Source organism: Nothoprocta perdicaria, unplaced genomic scaffold (assembly GCF_003342845.1).
Source record: "Nothoprocta perdicaria isolate Ctin4 unplaced genomic scaffold, notPer1 scaffold_195, whole genome shotgun sequence".
NCBI classification, from domain to species: Eukaryota; Metazoa; Chordata; class Aves; order Tinamiformes; family Tinamidae; genus Nothoprocta; species Nothoprocta perdicaria.
In genome coordinates this window covers 359,995-379,742 of record NW_020455149.1, presented here as the reverse complement: position 1 = coordinate 379,742, position 19,748 = coordinate 359,995, and the positions used below count along the sequence as shown (strand labels likewise).

Here is a 19,748-nt window from a genome sequence, read left to right as displayed (position 1 = left end):
TCCTTCTCCCGTTCCGTGTGGCAGGACATTCGTTCTCCCGTGCTATGTAGAGAAGGGAGATGTAGGTCAGAACGTGCCGTGCTGGTGGCACTGCATCCTTCTCGAGTGATCCACAAAGCGAGCTCAGCCTTGCCTGTGTTCCTCTCGAGCAAGCACAGGGCAGAGGCAGAGCGTGATCACGGCAGAGGTGCAGGAAGACGGGAGGGAGGCGCAGGAACCCGCCTGGCCTTTGCAGGGAGCTTGGTGCTGGCTCGTGTGGAGCTGTGCCCAGGGGCAGAAGAGCTGCCTCTTCCTCCTGCTGGAGCAGCTTTCCCTCGCTGCTCCCACTTTCCCTCGCTGCTCCCTTGTGCCGCACCGGAGCATGTCCGCGGGTTAGTCCCCGCACTGCTTCTGCGGCCATGGCCAACATGGAAGAGACCTTGCTCTAGGCCGGGCTCTGTGGGGCGCTGCCCCATGCGCCTCCGTCGGAGAACCCTCCTCTGAAACAGGATCCCTGCGCTCCCAGAGATGCTGCAGTGATGGGGGAGCAGGGCAGGGAGCCCTGGGAAGCTCCTTCCACAGGCTTCAGCAGCTGCTTTCTGCCCCACTGCTGCTTAGCAGGGTAACGGGGCCTGTCCCATCTCTTCTGGATGGAGAAGCAAGTCCAACCTCGTGTTTGTTACTCTCTTCTTTGCCGCTCCTAGACAAGCTATGTGAGCCGTAGGTGGACGCTGSTGAACAGCACCGTTTGCTCGTGCACAGCATCAGTTTTCAAGGCCCATTTCTGCTAGCGGCCTTCTGGAAGAGTTCGGAGATGGAGTTTCTGGACCAGGGAATTAACGTGACCCTGTGAAGAGAGCAGCTCATCATGAGCAAAACCTCAGAGTGGCAGCGGAGGGAAAGGGGTTGGGCCGATGCCAAATGCTGCTGCCGGTGCCTTTCCTGCCGCTGGTTGCTCCCGCACGGATGCTGCTGCCCGGGCACTAAGTGAGCGCTGAGCAAGGAGACTGTCCCTGCACGAGGGATGTTGCAAGCCAGGTGTACAGCAGCCTCTCCTGCAGCTTTGCACAGCAGCCTCTCCTGCAGCTTTGCACAAATCTGCTTTGCTTGCCGGTGTGAGTCATTCTTTGGACGGGAACGTGGATGATCATTAGTTTTTCATTACTCTCCATCCGTAACAGTTAATGGATGGATGAGTATATTTTGCTTCCCCGGCTGGTAACTTCTCCTGACAATTTTGCAAGGCTGCTCTGTGCTTCAGGGTGAAATGGGTGTTTGTTCCAGCTGCTAATGAGGAAGGGAAGCCAAGGGGACTTATTGTCTGGGGAAAGAGAGTCCACTAAATGGCTGGCAATGAGTGCCCCGAGCGTGCACACACGGAGCTGACCCGGAGCGCGCTCCTCCTCCAGGAACGTGGCCAGGATGCAATGAAGGGAGGCAGGCAGAGAGGGCTGGGAACAAACCAGGCGGATTTTTTTGTCTGCTTCTTTCTTCTTTCTCTGTCTCTCCCATCACCCCCTCCAAGTACTTTGACAGTGGAAATAAGAGGTCTTTTTGTTCTTTAGTGTGTTGAGGTTTTGTTTTGCTTTGTTTTGGTTTTTTAGCTATMAGAAACGACACTCTTTCCCAAGGCGCTCAATTTTGTTGCCAAACGTTCGGCATGGCCAGGCATCACCCAGCACGCTGGCCGAGCAGATAGGCTTGAGGGGCTTCAGGTTTTCCAAGCACTGCGTGCGAAGCAATGAACCCCTTCTTGTCACTCAAATGCTGCAGAGCGGGCAGGCCGTGGGAGAAGCAAGGAACGGGTGCAGCAGAGCGACAGTTTATTTATTTATTTTAAGGAATAAGGGTTAACTCGTTGGGCAGTGAGGGAGCACAGCAGCCCTCAAAGGACCAGTGGGAAAGACGAGGGACATTCTGGCTCCGTGGCTTCAAGAAATCGTAAGCAGAGGACACTGGAAACATGAGGCCAACGGTGACTCGTTTCTGTGACCGATTTATCTTACACTCGTAAGAGCAAACTACGTGGCGTGACCGGCTGCTGCTGTGCAGCGTCCTGCAGCAACAAGTGCCGTCTGTCCCAAGTGGAGACGTGGTGACAAGGCCACGTTCACCGTGACCACTGAACACGGCTCATTTGAAAGTTGTATTTTATTTAACTCTTCTCTGGGGAGGATGCCTGAATCGCCTGAGGTTTTGGCAATAATAAAAGCATTTATATGCTTTTTATGTGCTTGACTATGGGTATCATATTGAGATCACAGTACCGTGGTTGATATAGACTTAAAGACAGCTGTTGCCTTCCAAACCTGTGTTTTATTCCCCAGGCTTTTAAATTTTAATACGATCCCCTCTTCCTCCCAATTTGCACACGAGGACACTGAGCCTGCCCTCAGTGAGCCGTAGTGTTTCCCCCTGTTACTTATTCTCCTGGCTTTCCAGAAGCCCCGGGCACGTGTGTGTCTGGAGAGGGATGCTGGGCGTAGGGCAGGGCGTCTCACAGCTCCCGTGTGCCCGCAGGTGAGCAGCTGCCCGGCTGCCTGCTGACAGGATGACCGCCAGCGCGGCAGGCGACGCGAGCAGCACGTCTCACAGCAGGCCCTGCACGGCTGCGCAGAGGTAAGGAGCTTGCTTTCAGGGCTGAGATCCTTTTGCTTTGCTTATTTTCCTTAGTGGAAGGAAGACCGAAGGAGTGTCTCTTTTCACACCTTAGAACATACTTTGGTGTGTGTCAAGTGGTCTTACTGCCATCGCGGAGCTGTTGCACTGTTTTAGCATCCTGACAGATGGATAATGCCCCAGACTTGCATTAACAGAAGAGATCTACCCCAAAGCAGGACCTGAGGTTTCTGCTGATGGCCTCTCTGTCAAACTGTGCCTTGCCCGAGCTTGAAATCCTCAACGCAGGAGGCTCCGTGGCCTCCTGAGGCAGCCCTTGCTGTCACCCCGTCGCGGTTTTGATCCCGTGTCCAACTCTGGTGTCTGCCAGCACTCTGCACTGCTGCTCTGCTCCCTGGGAAGGGCTCGTGCTGTTCAGGAGTGCCAGCCCTCCTGCAAAGCACGGTGTGATCACTCCTCCAAAGCATAGTGTGATCTCTCCTGCAAAGCACGGTGTGATCACTCCTCCAAAGCATAGTGTGATCTCTCCTGCAAAGCACGGTGTGATCTCTCCTCCAAAGCATGGTGTGGGCGCTGAGCTAGACAGCAGTTAAATGTCTGTGGGGCTGGAGAAGAACAGGGTCTGTCTCAGGCCCTCCTCCTGCTCTGTAGCCTTTCCCAGGCTGGGTGTCCCTGCCTGTGAAGGCGGCCAGCATTGCCTGACACCAGAGCAGAGCTCAAGGCTGCCAGCACACAGGGCATCCGAACGAGTGCTCTTAGGACAGCTGTAAGTTTGGGATTAGGCATGCTTGATACATTTGGGTTATAGAGCAATTTAGGGAGTTAAATCCAGTGCTAGATTTGTGGTTAAATTGGACTAACTATAGGGGTTTGCACCCCAGCAACTCCTTTGTATTGACCTTGTGTYCCTTTCCAAGCCCATAAAAGCTCCTACAACATTGCAAAGTGCTGAGAAGTACTTCRATTCCAAAACATTTTGTGCTGGAGTAATTGTTATTCTTTCCAGCTGGAACTTTACTATATAGATAAAGTATCATAATATTGATAGAAGCATTTGGAAATCCACAGAAGAAAGATAGAAGGCTGGGAGGGGATCTAATCAGTGTGTACAAATACCTAAGGGAGGGTGTGAGGAGGATGAGGCCGGCCTCTTTTCAGTGGTGGCCACCGATAGGACTAAAGGGATTGGCCACAAACTGAAGCGCCAAAAACTCCACAGGAACTTAAGGAAACATTTCAGAACAGTGAGGGTGACAGAGCCCTGGCACAGGCTGCCCAGGGAGGTTGTGGAGCCTCCTTCTCTGGAGATCTTCCAAACCCRCTTGGACGCAGCCCTGTGCCCCGTGCTCTGGGTGACCCTGCGTGTGCAGGAGGGTTGGAGTAGGTGACCTCTAAAGGCCCCTTCTAACCTTAACCATTCTATGATTCCATGATTAGGGATTTTTGATGCAGCTTGAACTCAATGTGTTTTAACCATTGCTCTGAGAAAGCTGAATTTAGTGTCTGGGTGCTGCATACACTTGCTGATACACACTTCAGGAGTACCTGGATGAGTAGCTGGATGMGTGCAGGTGGAATCCCCTGAGCAGGCTCTAGAGGAATGCTTTCTCCATCACATGGCTTCTACTCTGTTTAATAGCAAAAATTTTGCTGTTGTTTGCAGATGGTTCATTTTGCATTTATTTGCAATGGACATGGTTAATACCCTGAATATGTGCAGAACTCTACTATACACCTAGACACGGGCACAAAAATGCTGGTGAACCTGTCACTGGGATCAGTATGTCTGACCTACAAAAATTAGTACTTATTCCCTGCCGCTTACTTCTGCACTAGAGAGAAGACACATTTCAGATTTGGTCAAAACAAGTGGAGATTTCTCTTTTTCTGGCTCTAAGGACCATTCCCTGAGAATTCTCCCACATAGGGCTCTCTTTCAAGTGTCTGGCTTGGGTATCTCAACTGTTACCAGCTTTATGGCTAGAGCTTTTGGAGTGGATGAACTAAAGCAAGGGTGAGCAGTGGTAATGAATGTGTCTTGTGTCTCTGATACACAGGATCAAGCTTGCTGATAAACACAGCCCAGCTGCTGTGAGGGAGCCAGAAAGCCCTTTTGTGTTTTCACGTGAGAGATGTTCTGAAGGAGCTTCTGTCACCCCGAGTTTAACACCTGAAGCTGAACCAGTTTCTTCTGTGGTGAAGAACCCACTGGAAGCCTTGGAGAACTTGATGCTGGATCCAAGGCTAGACTGCTTTCAGCAGAACATGCTTAGTCCCAAAATGATCATCAGTGACCCATCTGTGGACCTGAATGTTAAGGAAAACAGTAAAATCATCAAGAGACAGATAGGAGGCACTCAGAATATGCGGTCACCTGGGAAAATTGGCTTGAGGAATAAGTCCTTCAGCATCAAAGACAAAATCTCAGAATGGGAAGGGAAAAAGGAAACACCTTGTGCTCCTGCCTCCCGCAGAGAAGAGGAGCAAGGACCTAAAGAGGAGCACAGGATACCATGTGTAACTGAGAAGACGAGTGGGATAGCGTTGGTGACTCGTAAAGTGGAGACCAAGAGACTTCTGAACCAGGAACTCGAGTGCAAAAGGATGGGCAAAGAGAATGAGCAGAAGGTAGGAGCTCCAAAAGGCCTGGGGCAGGGCACAGAGCGAAAGGGGGAAGCAGAGAAGGATGAAGAAGTGGAGTCCAGTGTTGGAAAATGCAAAGAGGTAAAAGGTGGGAAATGGGAGGTCCAGAAGGAGAATCTTTCAGTGCTGAGCCAGGTGAAAAAGCTGGAGCAGGCTTTGAAGGATGGCTCAGCAGAGCTGCAGCCTCAGTTGCCTGGTACTTACTACTCCCCTCAGTGCCTGCAGGAGAAGGCAGCTCAAGCACCCGCCAACCCTGAGGGCCACGAGAGCATGTATGGAGCCGAACTCAACAAAAGGCTCCTTGGCTTGGACTCTGAAATCAGTGAGCCAATTTTTGGGACTTTAGAAGAGGTAAGAACTTCTCAGGYGAAACACAAAGACTGCACTGTGGAGAACGTGTACACGGAGCCAGGAGTGCCGGAGAAGAAGCCCTTCATCAATCCACTGCCAAAGCCCCGTCGGACTTTCAAACACGAGGGGGAAGAGGACTGGGTGCCAACAACTAGGAATAAAAGAAACCTTCCCCCTCTGCCATCCATTCCTCCCCCTCCCCTCCCATCTTCTCCTCCCCCTTCAGCCGTCAGCAGAAGACTCTGGAATGGGAAGCACAAGAACAACGCCGACCACAGGTATACGGGCTGTTGGGTGCCTAGGTGCTGGTCTTGGTGGTGGGGTCCCACCTTTCCTTATTATCTCACCAGGACACATGGATATTCCCTGGTCCCTCATAATTGTGAGTAACTGAGAGGCTTCCTGGCCGTAACTCAGCTCCCGGTTGCAGCTCTGAGAAGGGATGTGAGGCGAGCAGAAGTTCACAGGGTAGCTCTGAAGAGACAAGCGATGCAGATTGGGCTTCAAGGTCACACTGCTGGAGCCTGTGACTGTATTACCTGGCTTAACCTGCAAGCCCAAGGCTGAGGGCGTTTGTGTTGAGCATGTCTGTCTGTGTGAAAAATCTGTTTCCTTCAAGAACAAATACAGCTCACCTGGAAGCAGGTTTGGGCTGATAAGTTCTAAACTCTGTCATGGTGTTTCCACTGTTCATAGCAGATGTGTTCTAACTGCATCTGATGTTTTTATATTTTTCTGGAGTGCTTTATTGTCATTTTTCCTGCCCTCATGGTTGTAACGCACACATTTTGGGGGCGAGGAGCCTAAAATTGAAACTTTCTGGGTTTGATAATTGAACAGACTTAATTGATTTTCCCCTTCCATTGTCCATCATGTGAGTATTGCTCTCCTGTACTGTTTGAAAGGGACATGGTTTTGAGACTCCTTACTCTTGCTGAGGGTGGGACTTGTGCTGTAAATGGGATCTCTCATGGCCTGAGACCCCGTGCAGTGTAACAGGCCACTTGACATCTTCACAGTGAGCTATTGCCATGCAACCTAAATAATACATAATCCCTGAAACAGCTTCATCTGTGTGCCTGGTAAAAATAACAGCTCTCATGTGGTTATTTTTCATGCTTTATATGGGATGCGACTGTGAAACGTTCTCTTCTCACCAGTTCATTTTTTCAAGTGTGAGGCGTGCTGCAGCGCAGGGAATTATGAAGTGCTATAATTTGTCTCCACTAGCTGCTGAGCCATGTCACTCTGCTCTCTGTTGCCTTTCCCCTGGCGCAGGAAGTCGTACGAGTTTGAAGACCTGCTGCAGTCGTCGTCGGAGAACGGCAGGGTGGACTGGTACGCGCAGACCAAGCTGGCCCTCACACGCACTTTATCTGAGGAGAACGTCTACGAAGACATTCTGGGTAGGAGCTTTGCAYGGGGCAGGGATCTGACTGCGAGCTCTGAGTAACTTGGAACGCTTGTGGTCAACAGGGGCCCAGCAGAGGAAGTGAAGAGAGTGTGTTTGTAACSCACATGCAAAACAAGACATGCCTTACGTGGATTATTGGCAAGTAATAAGGAATCTGAGCAAAATATTTTGTAACTTCTCAGGTTCAAAGACAAACCCGAGGCACATGGGAGTCAGTTTTTATTCTTTGCTGRCATTTGTCCTCTATCTACCTTTTGTCCTAAGCAGTAATGCTCAGAGTTCTGCTCCATCTCTTGCAATGAASTTGTTACTGCAGACATAATGCTAACAGACTGAAAACAGAGTAAATTCCACAGGATTGCACAGCCAGAATTAAAAAGCTAGATCCTGCAATTGTTGAAATTGAATTTTCTCTCTCTCCAACTTGGAGGGCAAATCAATGCCATTTCCACGATTGTTTTCCCTAATACTCTCCATTTGTACAGTGTGTTTTTAGTACAGTGAGTTAGATGGCCTTTTATGGAAGAATAGAAGCCCAGAGCAGAAGTATCCTTTTGAGAAAAGCTTACGGAGTTCTGGGAGCTGCCGGCTGGTGCGGAAGGCCCTTGGCTAAGTTTAGTCCAGTAGGGAGAGRGCAGGAGCAGAAGAGCTGCAGGAGCCCCTTCCCTACAGCTGTTCTCCTGSAAAGGTGGCCTGTTTGCTCAGGATGGGAGGCAGCTGCTCTTTCTCAGGAACAGTCAGGGTTTTATTTTGTTCTGTGCAAAATCTCATCAGATTTGGTTAGAAAGATCTCTCAGAGGAATCTCAGTTGTTTGGGACTGTCTGCAGTCGAGGCGATGCCAGGCTGACCTACTGACACTCGTGAAGCTCTCTGACTCTCTGCCTTTTCTGTGGAGCTAAAGGCCTCATATTTGCCTTTTTCCACTCTTTATTTGGGGGCAAAGGGAGAAGGAAGGAAGGCCTGAGCAGCTGCTTGGGTTTTTTTGTTTCCTTCCTTCCCCTGCTTCTTTTTCCCCCKGGGTCTCAGAAGCCAGTGTATAAGGGTCACCTTCTCAGCTGCAATAACAGGGATACTGTTACAGAGTGGCTGTATTGGCAAATCTGCCCACTGAAACACAGACGTACCCGCCTGTCCCCAGCTTGCAGGGAACTGGAGTTCCAGACTAAAAATCCTCTCCCCTCCAGCTTTTGAGTGCAAAGATTAGAAGAAAGGACATTATGGAGGATTGTCAGCTTCAGCTGCTGGGGCACACATAGGTTTTAGTTTCCGTGCGGTAGATTCCGGCTTTGCCAGGAGCTGATGCTCTTCTTTGGCTCCTGCAGTCCCTGTGGTGTTGCTGTGAGGGGAAGGGGAGGGCAGGGATGACTCCAGCAAATGTGCAGTTTTGTTTTTCACAAGACCGTGTACAGGCAGAGTCCCCAGAAGGCCACATGKGAAAGCCACACGTATGGAGGAGGACAAGGACTTTGGCACTGTTCAGCCTATCCTGCAACTGCAGAATGCCAGTGCTAACCACAGAAGACCACGTGTGTCCATGAGGGYGGGCAAGCACCCACATACATCCCCTGTGCATATGCACATATATGGTACAGCTGCTGCTGGGAGAACTGCTCCCTCTCTCAGCAAGTCACACAGATGCTCTTCCTCGCCCTCCTTCCAGCCATTCACCCTTGTTTGCCTGGAATGCTGGAAATTGCATTGGGCGGCTGGATGTCCAAGCTTACGTGTGAGAAGGAGTGCGACCAGGATCATTATTCTAGACTCAGTCTACCTGGACACGCAGCCAAGCAGTGTGAAGATGGGGTGGGCAGTAGAGCCCCAGCTCTCCTCTCTGTTGGCTCCACTCTACCACGTGTGGGGCAGCTGAACCGTTCCCTGCACTGAAAGGTACTCCCAGAACAGAGAGCTGCTTGCAGGGGCAGGAGCCAAAATGTTTGCACGGCTTCCTGCACCAGCATCACGGCAGCTTGCCTTCYTCTCCCTGCCTTCCTGCCCCTCCTCACTATCCCTGAGCTCTGGAGGGTTTAGGCGCCGGTGCTGGGAGAGGCTGTGCCCTCGTCTGCTGCTTCAGCTGCCCTCGTGCCCGGGCGGGTGGGAACACTGTGGGCAGGGAGCCCCCCTGCCCAGAGGCCAGCAGTGACAGTGGCCTCCAGTCTCTGCTGACAGACGAGCGTTGCACAAAAACAAGGGAAACGCGGTTGCTTTGGCTGCCAGCAGCCCCCCGGGGTGGCACGAAAGGACGGTAAGGAAAAGAGAAGTGAGTGTYATAACAAACTGCCAGCTCATGATGGTTGCTTGGGCTGAGATTTTGTTACTGATTTTTGGCTGCTGTGGTGGAAGTACTGCAACCTTCTTTTTCAGAGTGCACGTTTCTTTGAAGACATTTGTGTTCGTTTTTTGCAACCCTACTTAAGAGTGGGATGTAAGCAGTTCATTAAACCTAATTTTGGACATTTAAAATCAGACTGGTCATGTAGCTTGTCTCCAGGGTCAGTGGAGAGAGAGGGGGACATGTCTGGATTGACATTCAAGACTCATATTTTTGAGGGAACCCTATGTAAGGGTGGGCTGGATGTTTCTTCAGAGGTGTCAGAGGTGGAGTTAAGTGATGACCAGAGGTTCCCCTATCGTGTGGGATATAGATAGAGGAGAAAGGAACTCAACTCACAGCTTCATTCAGAAAGAATCCAAAGCAAAAGACTGGAAAGAAGGAAATATAATTATGTGCACAATGTGCACGAGAACCTTGGAGCTCCTCTGATGGCAGGGGAATGAACTTGAGGACTTGCTGGGTCTTTTCCATCTGCAGTTTCTGTGATATGTTCCTATGGCTGCATACATCAGTGTCAGGGTTTGGACACTGTCCAGGCAGCAGCTGGACGTCTAGGGCTATGGAGACAATGAAGCAATAGCAGGAATGCTTGAGAACAGGTCTTTGTCTGATGTGGGAGGTGGGAGAAGGCCAGCAGATCCCCAAACAGATTTTTTATGGCAAACCTCAAGGATTTTCTGCACTTGTAATCCCTTGCATGTGGCTTTTTGCTTCAGATCCACCATCAAAGGAAAACCCCTATGAAGACATTGAGACCAACAGCCGCTGTTTGGGGAAGAAATGTGTCCTGACCTTCCCAGCATCCCCCGCCTCCTCTGTACCTGGGACCCCCACTAAGGTACTCTGGTTCATGTGGCCATAGCTTCTGGTCCAGGAAGCCTTTGGGTGGAATCCCTGTGTGGAAACAGGGGAGTTTGGCCACTGGCTATCATAACATTAGGGATTTTCTTTCTTTACATCTTAATCACTGCAGAGTGGGTTGTGTCAGCACCCTTGCTGAGGGAATTTGTTCTCTCTGTTCTCCCTCAGCAAGGTAAAAACATCATTCCTTTATAGGAATGAGTTCTTGGCTTTTGTTCCTTTTCACACGAGGGCCACCTTCCCCTGGTACTTGGCATCAGGCAAGCACTAAATAGTGAGCAACTGCATTGAAAGGGSCTGAATTCTTTGATGTTACCCTGGGCTTCTAGGCAGCTGCATCCCAAGACTAATGTGATAAAAGGAGCATCTTTTAAAGCAGTCTATGTTCCCAGCAAAGTCCTTCTGTGTCCCTGTACCCAGAGCAAATTGTGCAACAAACGTAAAGCAAGAAAAGAGCAGCTTTGGATTTCAGCCAATTCATGTRTGCAGAGAGTACAGGAGTGTCTAGCCTGAGACACCACCCCCTTCCCTCTGGAAGCCTGCCTTGGGGTGCKTAATAGATGTGGAGTGAGCATGGGCTGAGATCTCATCCCACCCTTGTTGGAGCCGGTGGATTAAGGGGCAGTAGGTACAATTGGGAATCGGTTGATGAGTGTATTCATATTGATGGGATGGTTTGGCATTGGGAATTAGCTCTGATTCCCTAGAAAAATAAAATCCCWGTGTGTTTCATGGTGAAAGGCTAGAGCGTTCCCCAGAGGCTGCTCACGCAGCCCTGGCAGAGCTGGGGGTGAAAGCTGGCTGCTGCGTTCCCTGCCTCAGACCTGCACCCAGCCAATACTGAGATACCACATTTCTTCCAGATACTGAAAAATGAGGCGGTCTGTGCTGAAAAGCAGAGCCTTCCCCTTCCTTGCAGCCCCGGGAAGGACGGTGCTCCCGTCGCTCGCAGCGATGGGTCCCAGCGCTGCCGCGGGCTGCAGCCCTGGGCCCGGCCTCCGTGGGCACCGGGCGGCCTCCTAACGCACACAGGCTGGAGCCTGGGCAGCCCTTCCTTTAGGATGCCCCCGTGCCCCCCTTGAGGGAACTGCTCGTGGGCACTAGTGCAGTGTCAGTGCCCTGGGTAGGGAGCCAGCCCTAAATGTGTGGCCTCGCCTGTGTCCTGACCAGCGGGGCAGCTCGCAGCCCAGCASTGTTTCCTCCTTGGCAGGGAGAGCAGAAGAACAGAGGCTGGTCTGCACCTTCTGCTCAGAGTTCCTGGCTTCCCAAGGGCCAGCCCTGCTCTCAGCTTCCCGAGCTGTTTTGGTTGGTTTCTGCTCTCCGTGTARATAGTCCAAGTCCAAAACAGCATGGGTAATGGGACAAACAAAAATCATCCTGGCGACAGTTGGGTTCACAGCAGATAGCAGGGATCTGGGCATGGCTTTCGTGACCAGGGGGTTTTCCCATGCCCTGCAAGTGGCAACTATTATTAGAGCTGTTGCCCAACACCTTCAGAAGCTTGACACGCAGCATTTCGTAGCATGTTACTGTTTTCCAACCAGTTAAATCAGTAATTTGACACTTTAAAGTAAAAAATTGCCTCACAGTTCTCMATCTATTCTCCTTGTTACTAGTTGGGTCCAGAGCAGCATGGATTGTCAGTGCTAGAAAAAAGTGGTTTTCCTCAGAGGACTTTGAAAGGGTCCGTGCACTCTTTTTTCATCATCCGTGCTATGACAATGGGCCATCAGTGCTGCACAGGTGTGCTTTCCACCCTAGATAGGGTTCTGAGCARGACAAGTAACAAGGAGCTGAATGGGAGGAACTCTGGTCCATTGGGATGCCTCAACATTCCAAAGCTGTGGTCCACAACAGTCAGGAAATAGGTGGAACTGCAGTGGAAGTCGCATTGCAGAGCCTGCCTGGGCTAGGGACTCACAAAGATGTGTTTGGGCAGACTGTTCAGAAGTAGATTGTATCCCTGGTGTGAGAGTCTTCAACTTGAAGGCTCTCCTAAACCYACCAGTAAGTTCTTATGGATCATAGTTGTGTGGGAGGTAGTTGCCCTTCATTGATCTGCAGTTGAACTTTCTGCTTCTCTGTTTCTGGTTTTGGTCAGAGACTCTAAGAACTTTATGCTGATACTTCGATATCTACTGTTGTGCTCCCTCTGAACTTACTGATGGGTTTAGGAGGAAACCAATCTCCATTATTGTCTGTAATGATATTTTCTTGTATCTTCCTTTGAAATATTTGATTCTGGCCACTGAAAGAGAGAATATTGGGTCAGACTGACCATCCTTCTTGTGGTCTCACTGCTTCTCTGTTCCTCTTGACCAGCAACTCGTTATGCCAAATGTTTGTGGTTGACAGATTGGTTAGTCTTGTCCTGTTTACAGTCCCAGCCTTTCTATTGCTCAAGTCTTGGAGTGTTTTTTGCACAGTGGACTGAGGCCTCTTGGCCAACCCCTGAGACTGTGTTCCCTTCTGGAATGAATATGTGATGGTTAAATTGCTTGTCAAATAGCCCTGGTGTGGCCCTGGAAATGAGCGAGTTTCTCATGTGTGCAGCGATCTGTTTGCATTCCGAGAAGCTCTGCCATTTCACCAGCTGAGGGCCGTGGTTGCCCCGCTAGATTTACTGTCCGTGACACTGCTAGCAGCAAAGCAGAGGTACATCAAGTTCTGTGTTCATGCATTCTTTCTCCTCTCTTTTTGTCTCCTTTTCCAGTTGCTTTCCAAGCCCATTTTTTTCCGACAAAGCTCAGAGCGGCGGAGTTTCAAGCTGCCAGATATTCGGAAACTAAACCGTGATGGGACTGGGTCACCATCTAAAATCAGCCCTCCCTCAACCCCCAGCAGTCCAGATGACACCTTCTTCTCCCTGGGAGACCCTCAGAATGGCAAGAGGCGAAGGAAGATTCCCAAGGTAACTCTAGGGATTTCTCTCTTTCACTTGGCTTCTCCCAGGCAGGAATGTAGGAGAGGAAGATTTCATCAGCTTCCAGACTGGTGTCCCTGCAGAATAGCTGTTGTCCTTCCCCTTCGCTTGACTCCTGTTTAACCTCCTTTCTGCCTGAAGGAGAAAAAGGACAAACATCTCTGCAAGCCTTGAAGTGATTTTTCTCTCTCAGTTCTATCTACTGTGGTTGTCAGGAAGGATTAAAAAAATAGTTTAATTTTTGCACAAAACTTGAATTTCATCAGAGTGGGGGAAAAGCAATTAATGTTTTGTGTAAAAACAAACKAAAAACCCCCATCTTGTTTCTTTCCTTTCCTGACGGATGGGCAGTCAGCAATGGTCTGTGTGTGCTGCTGGTATTTCTGCTAGCAGCCTGCCCGATTCATGCAGTCAAGGTCGGGTATGAGTTGAGGTGAACAAAGGAAAATGTGACATTCGAGTGACAAAAGGAATTGTCTGTAGTCCTGGGCATTTCCTCCTAGCATCATCTCCTACTTCATTTTTTGGGTACGCTATGACTCCATTTCAATTTTATTTTCTTCCATGTTTAGCAGGAAGTGTATTCAGTCCAAGAGAGGTTTGGCAGCAAGCTACCTATTGAACATTTCAAAAACACTGTTATAAAAACACAGTTGCTCATCCCAGGCTTTGCAGAGGCAGCCCAGGCCTGCCGGTGGTGATTTTTTTCAGAACCCACAGTTTTCCTCTGGGGGCAAATAAGGATGTGTTGGTATCTGCTGTTGGTTTCCTGCTCACCAGATCTGTGTTGATATTTGTGTATCAAACACCAGCACTGTTCACCGTAGCTCTTCAAGGATGAGCCCATGGCCACAGATGTCTAAGTTGTTATTTCCTTGTATACTTATACTTCTGTGTATACGTTCGAGTCCTGAGGATGAGTTTGGGCACTCCAGGTTTATGTCAAGTGCTGTGAAGGTAAGGCTGCAGTGTGTATTTACTGGGCAGTGCCTCCATGCAGTGCTGCAGAGCAAGCTCAGAAGTGAGAGATTTATTGGGTGCAGTGGCAAGACCACCATGAGAGCTGAGCTGAACTGGCAAATAGAGGCCATACTTCCGCACTGGAGCATCCTGCCACTTCAGAGCTTGCTTTTGGATACCCCCAAACAAGTGTGTCCTGAGTTAGGAGGCAGCTCTTGAATGCTACCTGCCTCACCTTGGTCTCTCAGCATGTGTGCCTGCAAGCATGGGGGCTTCCAGACTTTCTGGAGTAAATCTGAGTGCTGTGGCCATGTCCTGGCAGCCTGACAAGGAGTCAGCTCTGCGACCAGGGACGCCTGACATGCTCCTTCTGCAGCTCCTCTCCCCTTCAAGGAGGGCTTAGGGCAGTGAATGAGTTGCTGAGCACAGCTGTGCCCAACAGGAAAAGTGCCTCTCTCCTGGTTTGCTGGAAGCCCCAGTATTAAACCAACTAAAAGTAAAGAAAGAAATAGTAAAGTAAAAGCGAAAACCAAATACTGGTCCTCTGTGTCCTCATCGCTTGGATGAAACRGTCACAGGATCACAGCAAAACTTGGCTGGGAAGGGCCCTTAGGAGGTTTATGGTCCAGCCTGCTGCTCCGGGCAGGACTAGCGCTGAGCTCAGAGCAGGTTGCTCTGGGCTCTACCCACTTGGGGCTGGTCACCCTGCGAGGATGGAGATGGGACAACCTTTCTGGGCACTGCCTGGCTCTCCTTGGCGTGCACCAGTTTGTCCTTAATCCGCTCTGAACCGCTGTCGCTGAGGGTTGTGCTTGCTGTGTCTCACCCTCCCGCTGCTGTGGGGCRGCCGCCGCCTCGCAGTGACCCCTCGGGGGTGGGGGGCTGCTGGGTGCCCCCACAGCCCCCTCTCTTCCCAGCCCCGCRAGCCCTGATCCTGCAGAGGGAGCCGCCCCGGCCCCCCAGCAGCTCCGTCCTTCCTGTGCTGTGGTGGGGACTAAACTAGAGCCCGGATTGCTCTGCATTTAAGCCAAAACGACACGAAGAGCCCATGCCGGGGCGTTCTGCTGGAGCCCTTGGGTTGTGTGGTCACCGCTGGGTCCTCCTCCCGGCACACAGCACCTCACGTGCCAAAAGCAGTGTCCCCCCACGTAACCCTGGATGGACTTGGTCTACACAGATCTCAGTCTCCTTGAGAAGAGGATACATTTGCAGTAGAGCTATGACTTTCTTCTTTGTGCAGGGAAGACACTAACCTTTTCTCGTTTGTTTGTGTGTTTGCTGAGCAGCTTGTCTTGAAAATCAATGCTATTTATGAGGCACGGAGGGGAAAGAAACGTGTCAAGAGGCTATCGCAGTCTACAGAGAGCAATTCAGGGAAAGGTAAAGGCCCTTTGAATCATCACACAGCTAAGACTTTCTGAGGACTTGTCGTGGAGTTTATGCTGATGATTTATGTGATGTTTTTCTATCACTTCTTCCAGTCCAGAGATACCTTGAGCTGGGGCTTCCTCCCCTTTTTTTGGAAAGCCAAAGACTGTTCCACCACCCAAGAACCTTTCCTGAAAGGGCGTTTTTTTGCTTTTTTTTTGTTTCATTTTCATTCCACTGTTCTCCATGATAACCTTATAGGTCACAAAAAATGTCTCCTCTTTTTGATGTTTATTTCTGRAGCTGGCTGAAAGCTTTGCAGAGGAATGTGCTGTCCAAAGAGGCCGATCTGTTGAGATCAAAATACTTTGTGGGAATGTGTCACTTTACAGAACTGTCCAATGGGAGATGATGGATTCTAAAATGGGCTTGGTTTCTTCAGCATCCCAATAAACAAATAGCGTCATTTGGGAATCAGGGTTCCTAGGCTCTTGACTGTAGGACTGTCTCCACCATCTCAAGAGTGAGACTTTCAGCCCTCCCCTGTCAACTGAGAAGCCCTAGAGCTTAGGGCTTYGCTCCTGGCTCAACAGAACCATCCTGAACCAAACTTCCCAGTTTACTTCAGAACAATTATTTATAAATGTCTCTTCTCTGTAAACTTCAAAATTAAGTCTTTCTGATGCAGTATTGTTTTTCTACAAAACATCATWATTTCCAGTGCATGGTGACTTCCAGCTCTGTCTATTTCCTACAACTACTTGTTCATATTTATCCTGTGTTATATGTAAGCTTTGTGTGTGTGTTGTGTATGTATGTTTGTATATGAGAATGTGGATGAATTTTCAGGGAAAGGGGCAGCATCATTGACTGGCTTCTACAATATTTTTCAACCCATCTCTGCAGTATCAAATGCTGCTGGTCACTGTTAGAAACAGTCTGACAGCCCCTAGAGACCTTGTGTCTAATTCACTATCAACTACTTTTTTTTTCCCTTGTCCTGCAAGCAATCCACAATTGTATTTAAGCTAAAGACATTAATCAATATTTTGCCTCGATGTTGTGCTCATACAAGCATGAGCAACATGCTGCTCTTGCATTTTACTCTTCATGCAACTCTCTTGCTGTGTAAAGTTATTGTGCTGCATTTTTTTCCAATGACCTGAATGAACAGAAGATAGTGGTTTGGTGAGTGAAGTGTTTGTGGCTATGTTCCTTGTGAAAGGGATGAGATCCTCAGTATCTGTGCTATCTGCCTTCCTAAAGCTGCTAGGCTTGACTTTAACTTGCTGGTGATAAGAAATCTTCATCTTCCTCTTTTTTTTTTTCCTAGTTACAGATGAAAACAGTGAATCAGACAGTGATACTGAAGAGAAGCTGAAAGGTAAGGGAAATACAAACTCTCCTCAGAGTTTCTGGGGTGGTCAGGATCTCTCCTCTTCGCTCTGGCTTTGGAGAAAGAGTTTGTTTCAAAGCAGAGTGCAGAGACAAGGCAAAGACCTCAAAACTGCAGGAGGAAATCCACAGGCAGAGGACTATAGGAGTCTAAAACCAGTGTCTGCACCAGCATCTGTCCCATCTGAGCTTTTCACACTGACTTTCACAGGAAATGGTTAGGGCACCAAGGAAGTGCTCTGGGTGTCCCTGCTGGAGCAGGGGGATTGGACTAGGTGATCTCTAGAGGTCCCTTCCAACCTCAAMCATTCTGGGGTTCTGTGAAAATGGAGCGAGTGGAAGGGCACAAATGTGTGAACAGGTCATCAGAGGCAGCATCCCAAGAGAAGAGAATGTCCAAAGCTCCAGTACATATTTGTGAAATTCACAAACCAGAGAAAAAATTCACAAACCAGACTGCCAAGCTAGAAGATTGGTATTGTACTATRTAAGTTATTGTCAATGGAGTTTTTCTGCATTTGCTCTATTATTATGAAGTGCTGCAGTGTTTGCTTCACTTCAGTGGAGGTGTGTGGTATATTGGTCTCCAGAATATTCAACTCAAGCCTTGAACTGGTCATCAGCCTTGTGACATGCTGGTCCTCCCCTTTTTTTGGAAAGCCAAAGACTGTTCCACCACCCAAGAACMTTTCCTGAAAGGGCATTTTTTTTKSYTTTTTTTTTGTTTCATTTTCATTCCACTGTTCTCCATGATAACCTTATAGGTCACAAAAAATGTCTCCTTTGTAGGGATTGTTTTGTAGGGATTTATACAGCAAATTAAAAAATCCCGACAGAGTCAGAATGCTAAATTGGAACTCCTTCAGATTCCAGAGTATCCTGATTCCAGTCTAGATAGACACCTGATCTGGGCAGCAGATCARTTCCCCAGCTGAAAAGGCAGGGATAAGCAGCAGTTCCCAACTCAGTGGWTTGTGCTTGGGATTGCTCATCCTTCCTTACCCTCTTCTATGCTTTTAAATCAGATAGCACAATCTGAGTTGCCTCGTGTTTATGAACACCCCTTCCCATGCAAGAGCTCCTGTGTGCCCTCTTTTGCTTTCACTGTCATTGGGAAACTTGGTCTCTGCCCAAAATGAAACCTCCTGCATCTGCCTGCCTTTTGACAGGCTTTCAGGCTAGCCTGGGTATAGAGGGGAAAGGGTTTGAGCCCAAATCCTTAAGGGATTCATTCACAGTCGCCTTGAAACGTGGTGTTATGAACTGCGGCCCATGTACAGATGTAGCTGAGAAAGACAGTGCAGATGTGGCCAGGAAGGCTGAAACTCTCGCCCTGTGGGCCAGGGTGAATCACGTGCTTCACCCTCTGTTTCTGTGTAACATCCTGGTACTTCTCATCTGGCAGCTTTGCACAGGTCTCTTTTCTAGTCTGCTGGCCAGAGACWAGAGAGGAGAGCTCCGGAGACCTTAGAGCCATCAGGTCTGACTCTGAATGAGTCCCAAGCTGCTATTTTTTTTTGTTGGAGATTGAACAGGAATKTACATAAATCCAGAGAGAGGAGCTTTTTCTTTCACAGTTAGGAACTGCTTGTGGAGGGGATGATGGAAATGGAGCAGTCCCCCCAAGTGTGCCAGCACTGGCCTCTCAGCAATGTCCACATCCTTGCTTGGACCTGAGTGACTGTGCTRAAAGCCTCCATGTCTAGAAAGGTCCAGCTAGGAGCTTTGGTGCGCAGCARTCATTTACTGTAGCTGCATCTGTACCCTGCTCTTCCCCTTATCACATTGGAGACTTCCGTGCTTTTAAACAATAGGAAAGTGMGCGGGTTTAGCAAGTGTTTGCAGGGAGGAGGAGGGGAGACTTTCCATTTTACAAGTTTCACTTCACAGACCAAAGCAAGCGGCCAGTTCCCAGTGCTTTGCAAGCCCCTGTGCATCAGCTGAGACTCGGTAACCCATCAGCCTGCAGTCACGGGGCTGCATGTCAGAGCCATGTGAACCGACCCCTGGGAAGGGAAAGGCTCCCAGACAAATTCTGCCATGATGACAGCAGCACATTCCCGGTGTCTTTAGCAGGTTGCACGGAATATAAACAGGCAAAGCTTGAGTGGGCTTTTCAGGAGCACTCGGCATTGCTCTGGCACCACTTCTTTTGAAGTCTCTGGTAAAACAGAGATCACTTCTGAAAGCTTCTGAAGAATTACAGCCTTAAAGCAAATAGTGTAATAGCTGATGAGAGAAAGGAGACTAAGCCATCTGTTTCCAGGGCTTTTACTGCCTAGGGGCTGTTTAACTCTTTGCTGTAATTCAAAAGGCACCTAGAGAGTTATATTGTCTGAAACAGTCCATGAGTGGCACAGATTAAACAGACAAAGAGTCAAGAGCCTGTCCTAAAGTCTGTTCAGCTTCGCAGGAAGCCCCATCTTCCAAGCAGACCCCTTTTATTTATTTGGTGTTTCTGCCAGTGGTGCTTGTTTCTGTCAGAAACATCACGTGCCACCCACTTGAGCAAAAGCACGTTCGTGGGGAGTGTGCTGAGGTCTCTGCTTGTAGTTAACTTTTTTCTTTTGTAGTGGAGCAGGGGAGACTCRTGGAGACTGAGTTTGGGATGCAGCTGGAAAACGAAGCGGGGGGATGGTTGTAGGGAATCTCATTGGTCTCTTCCCAGCAGGCAGCTTTTCATTACTTTCCATGCTGGAATGTTTATTGTCCCACAGCTCATATGTGTTGCAGCTAGAGCTTGCTTGGCAGATTTTCTCCCTTTTCCCATTGTCTTGGGTGCATTTGGAGAAACACGGTCCTGGGCGATCAGCTTGAGGCACAGGAAGGCCTGGCAGGAGGCAGCCCTTTTCATTCGCACCCCTGCTCGTGTTTTCTGTCGCTGGCCTGCAGCCCAGCCCCT

The 19,748-nt window shown here is 49.4% G+C and overlaps 1 protein-coding gene across 1 annotated transcript in view; it reads left to right on the top strand.

The window, feature by feature from the left end:
* The first annotated feature begins 2,530 nt into the window (after positions 1-2,530).
* DENND2A (DENN domain containing 2A) overlaps positions 2,531-19,748 on the top strand; it is a 34,507-nt gene continuing 17,289 nt past the window's right edge. The window contains exons 1-7 of the mRNA XM_026037277.1: positions 2,531-2,598; positions 4,656-5,870; positions 6,871-6,998; positions 10,056-10,177; positions 12,914-13,111; positions 15,370-15,463; positions 16,785-16,835. Of these exons, the coding sequence (XP_025893062.1) occupies positions 2,531-2,598; positions 4,656-5,870; positions 6,871-6,998; positions 10,056-10,177; positions 12,914-13,111; positions 15,370-15,463; positions 16,785-16,835 (1,876 nt within the window). The remainder of the gene's footprint in view (positions 2,599-4,655; positions 5,871-6,870; positions 6,999-10,055; positions 10,178-12,913; positions 13,112-15,369; positions 15,464-16,784; positions 16,836-19,748) is intronic.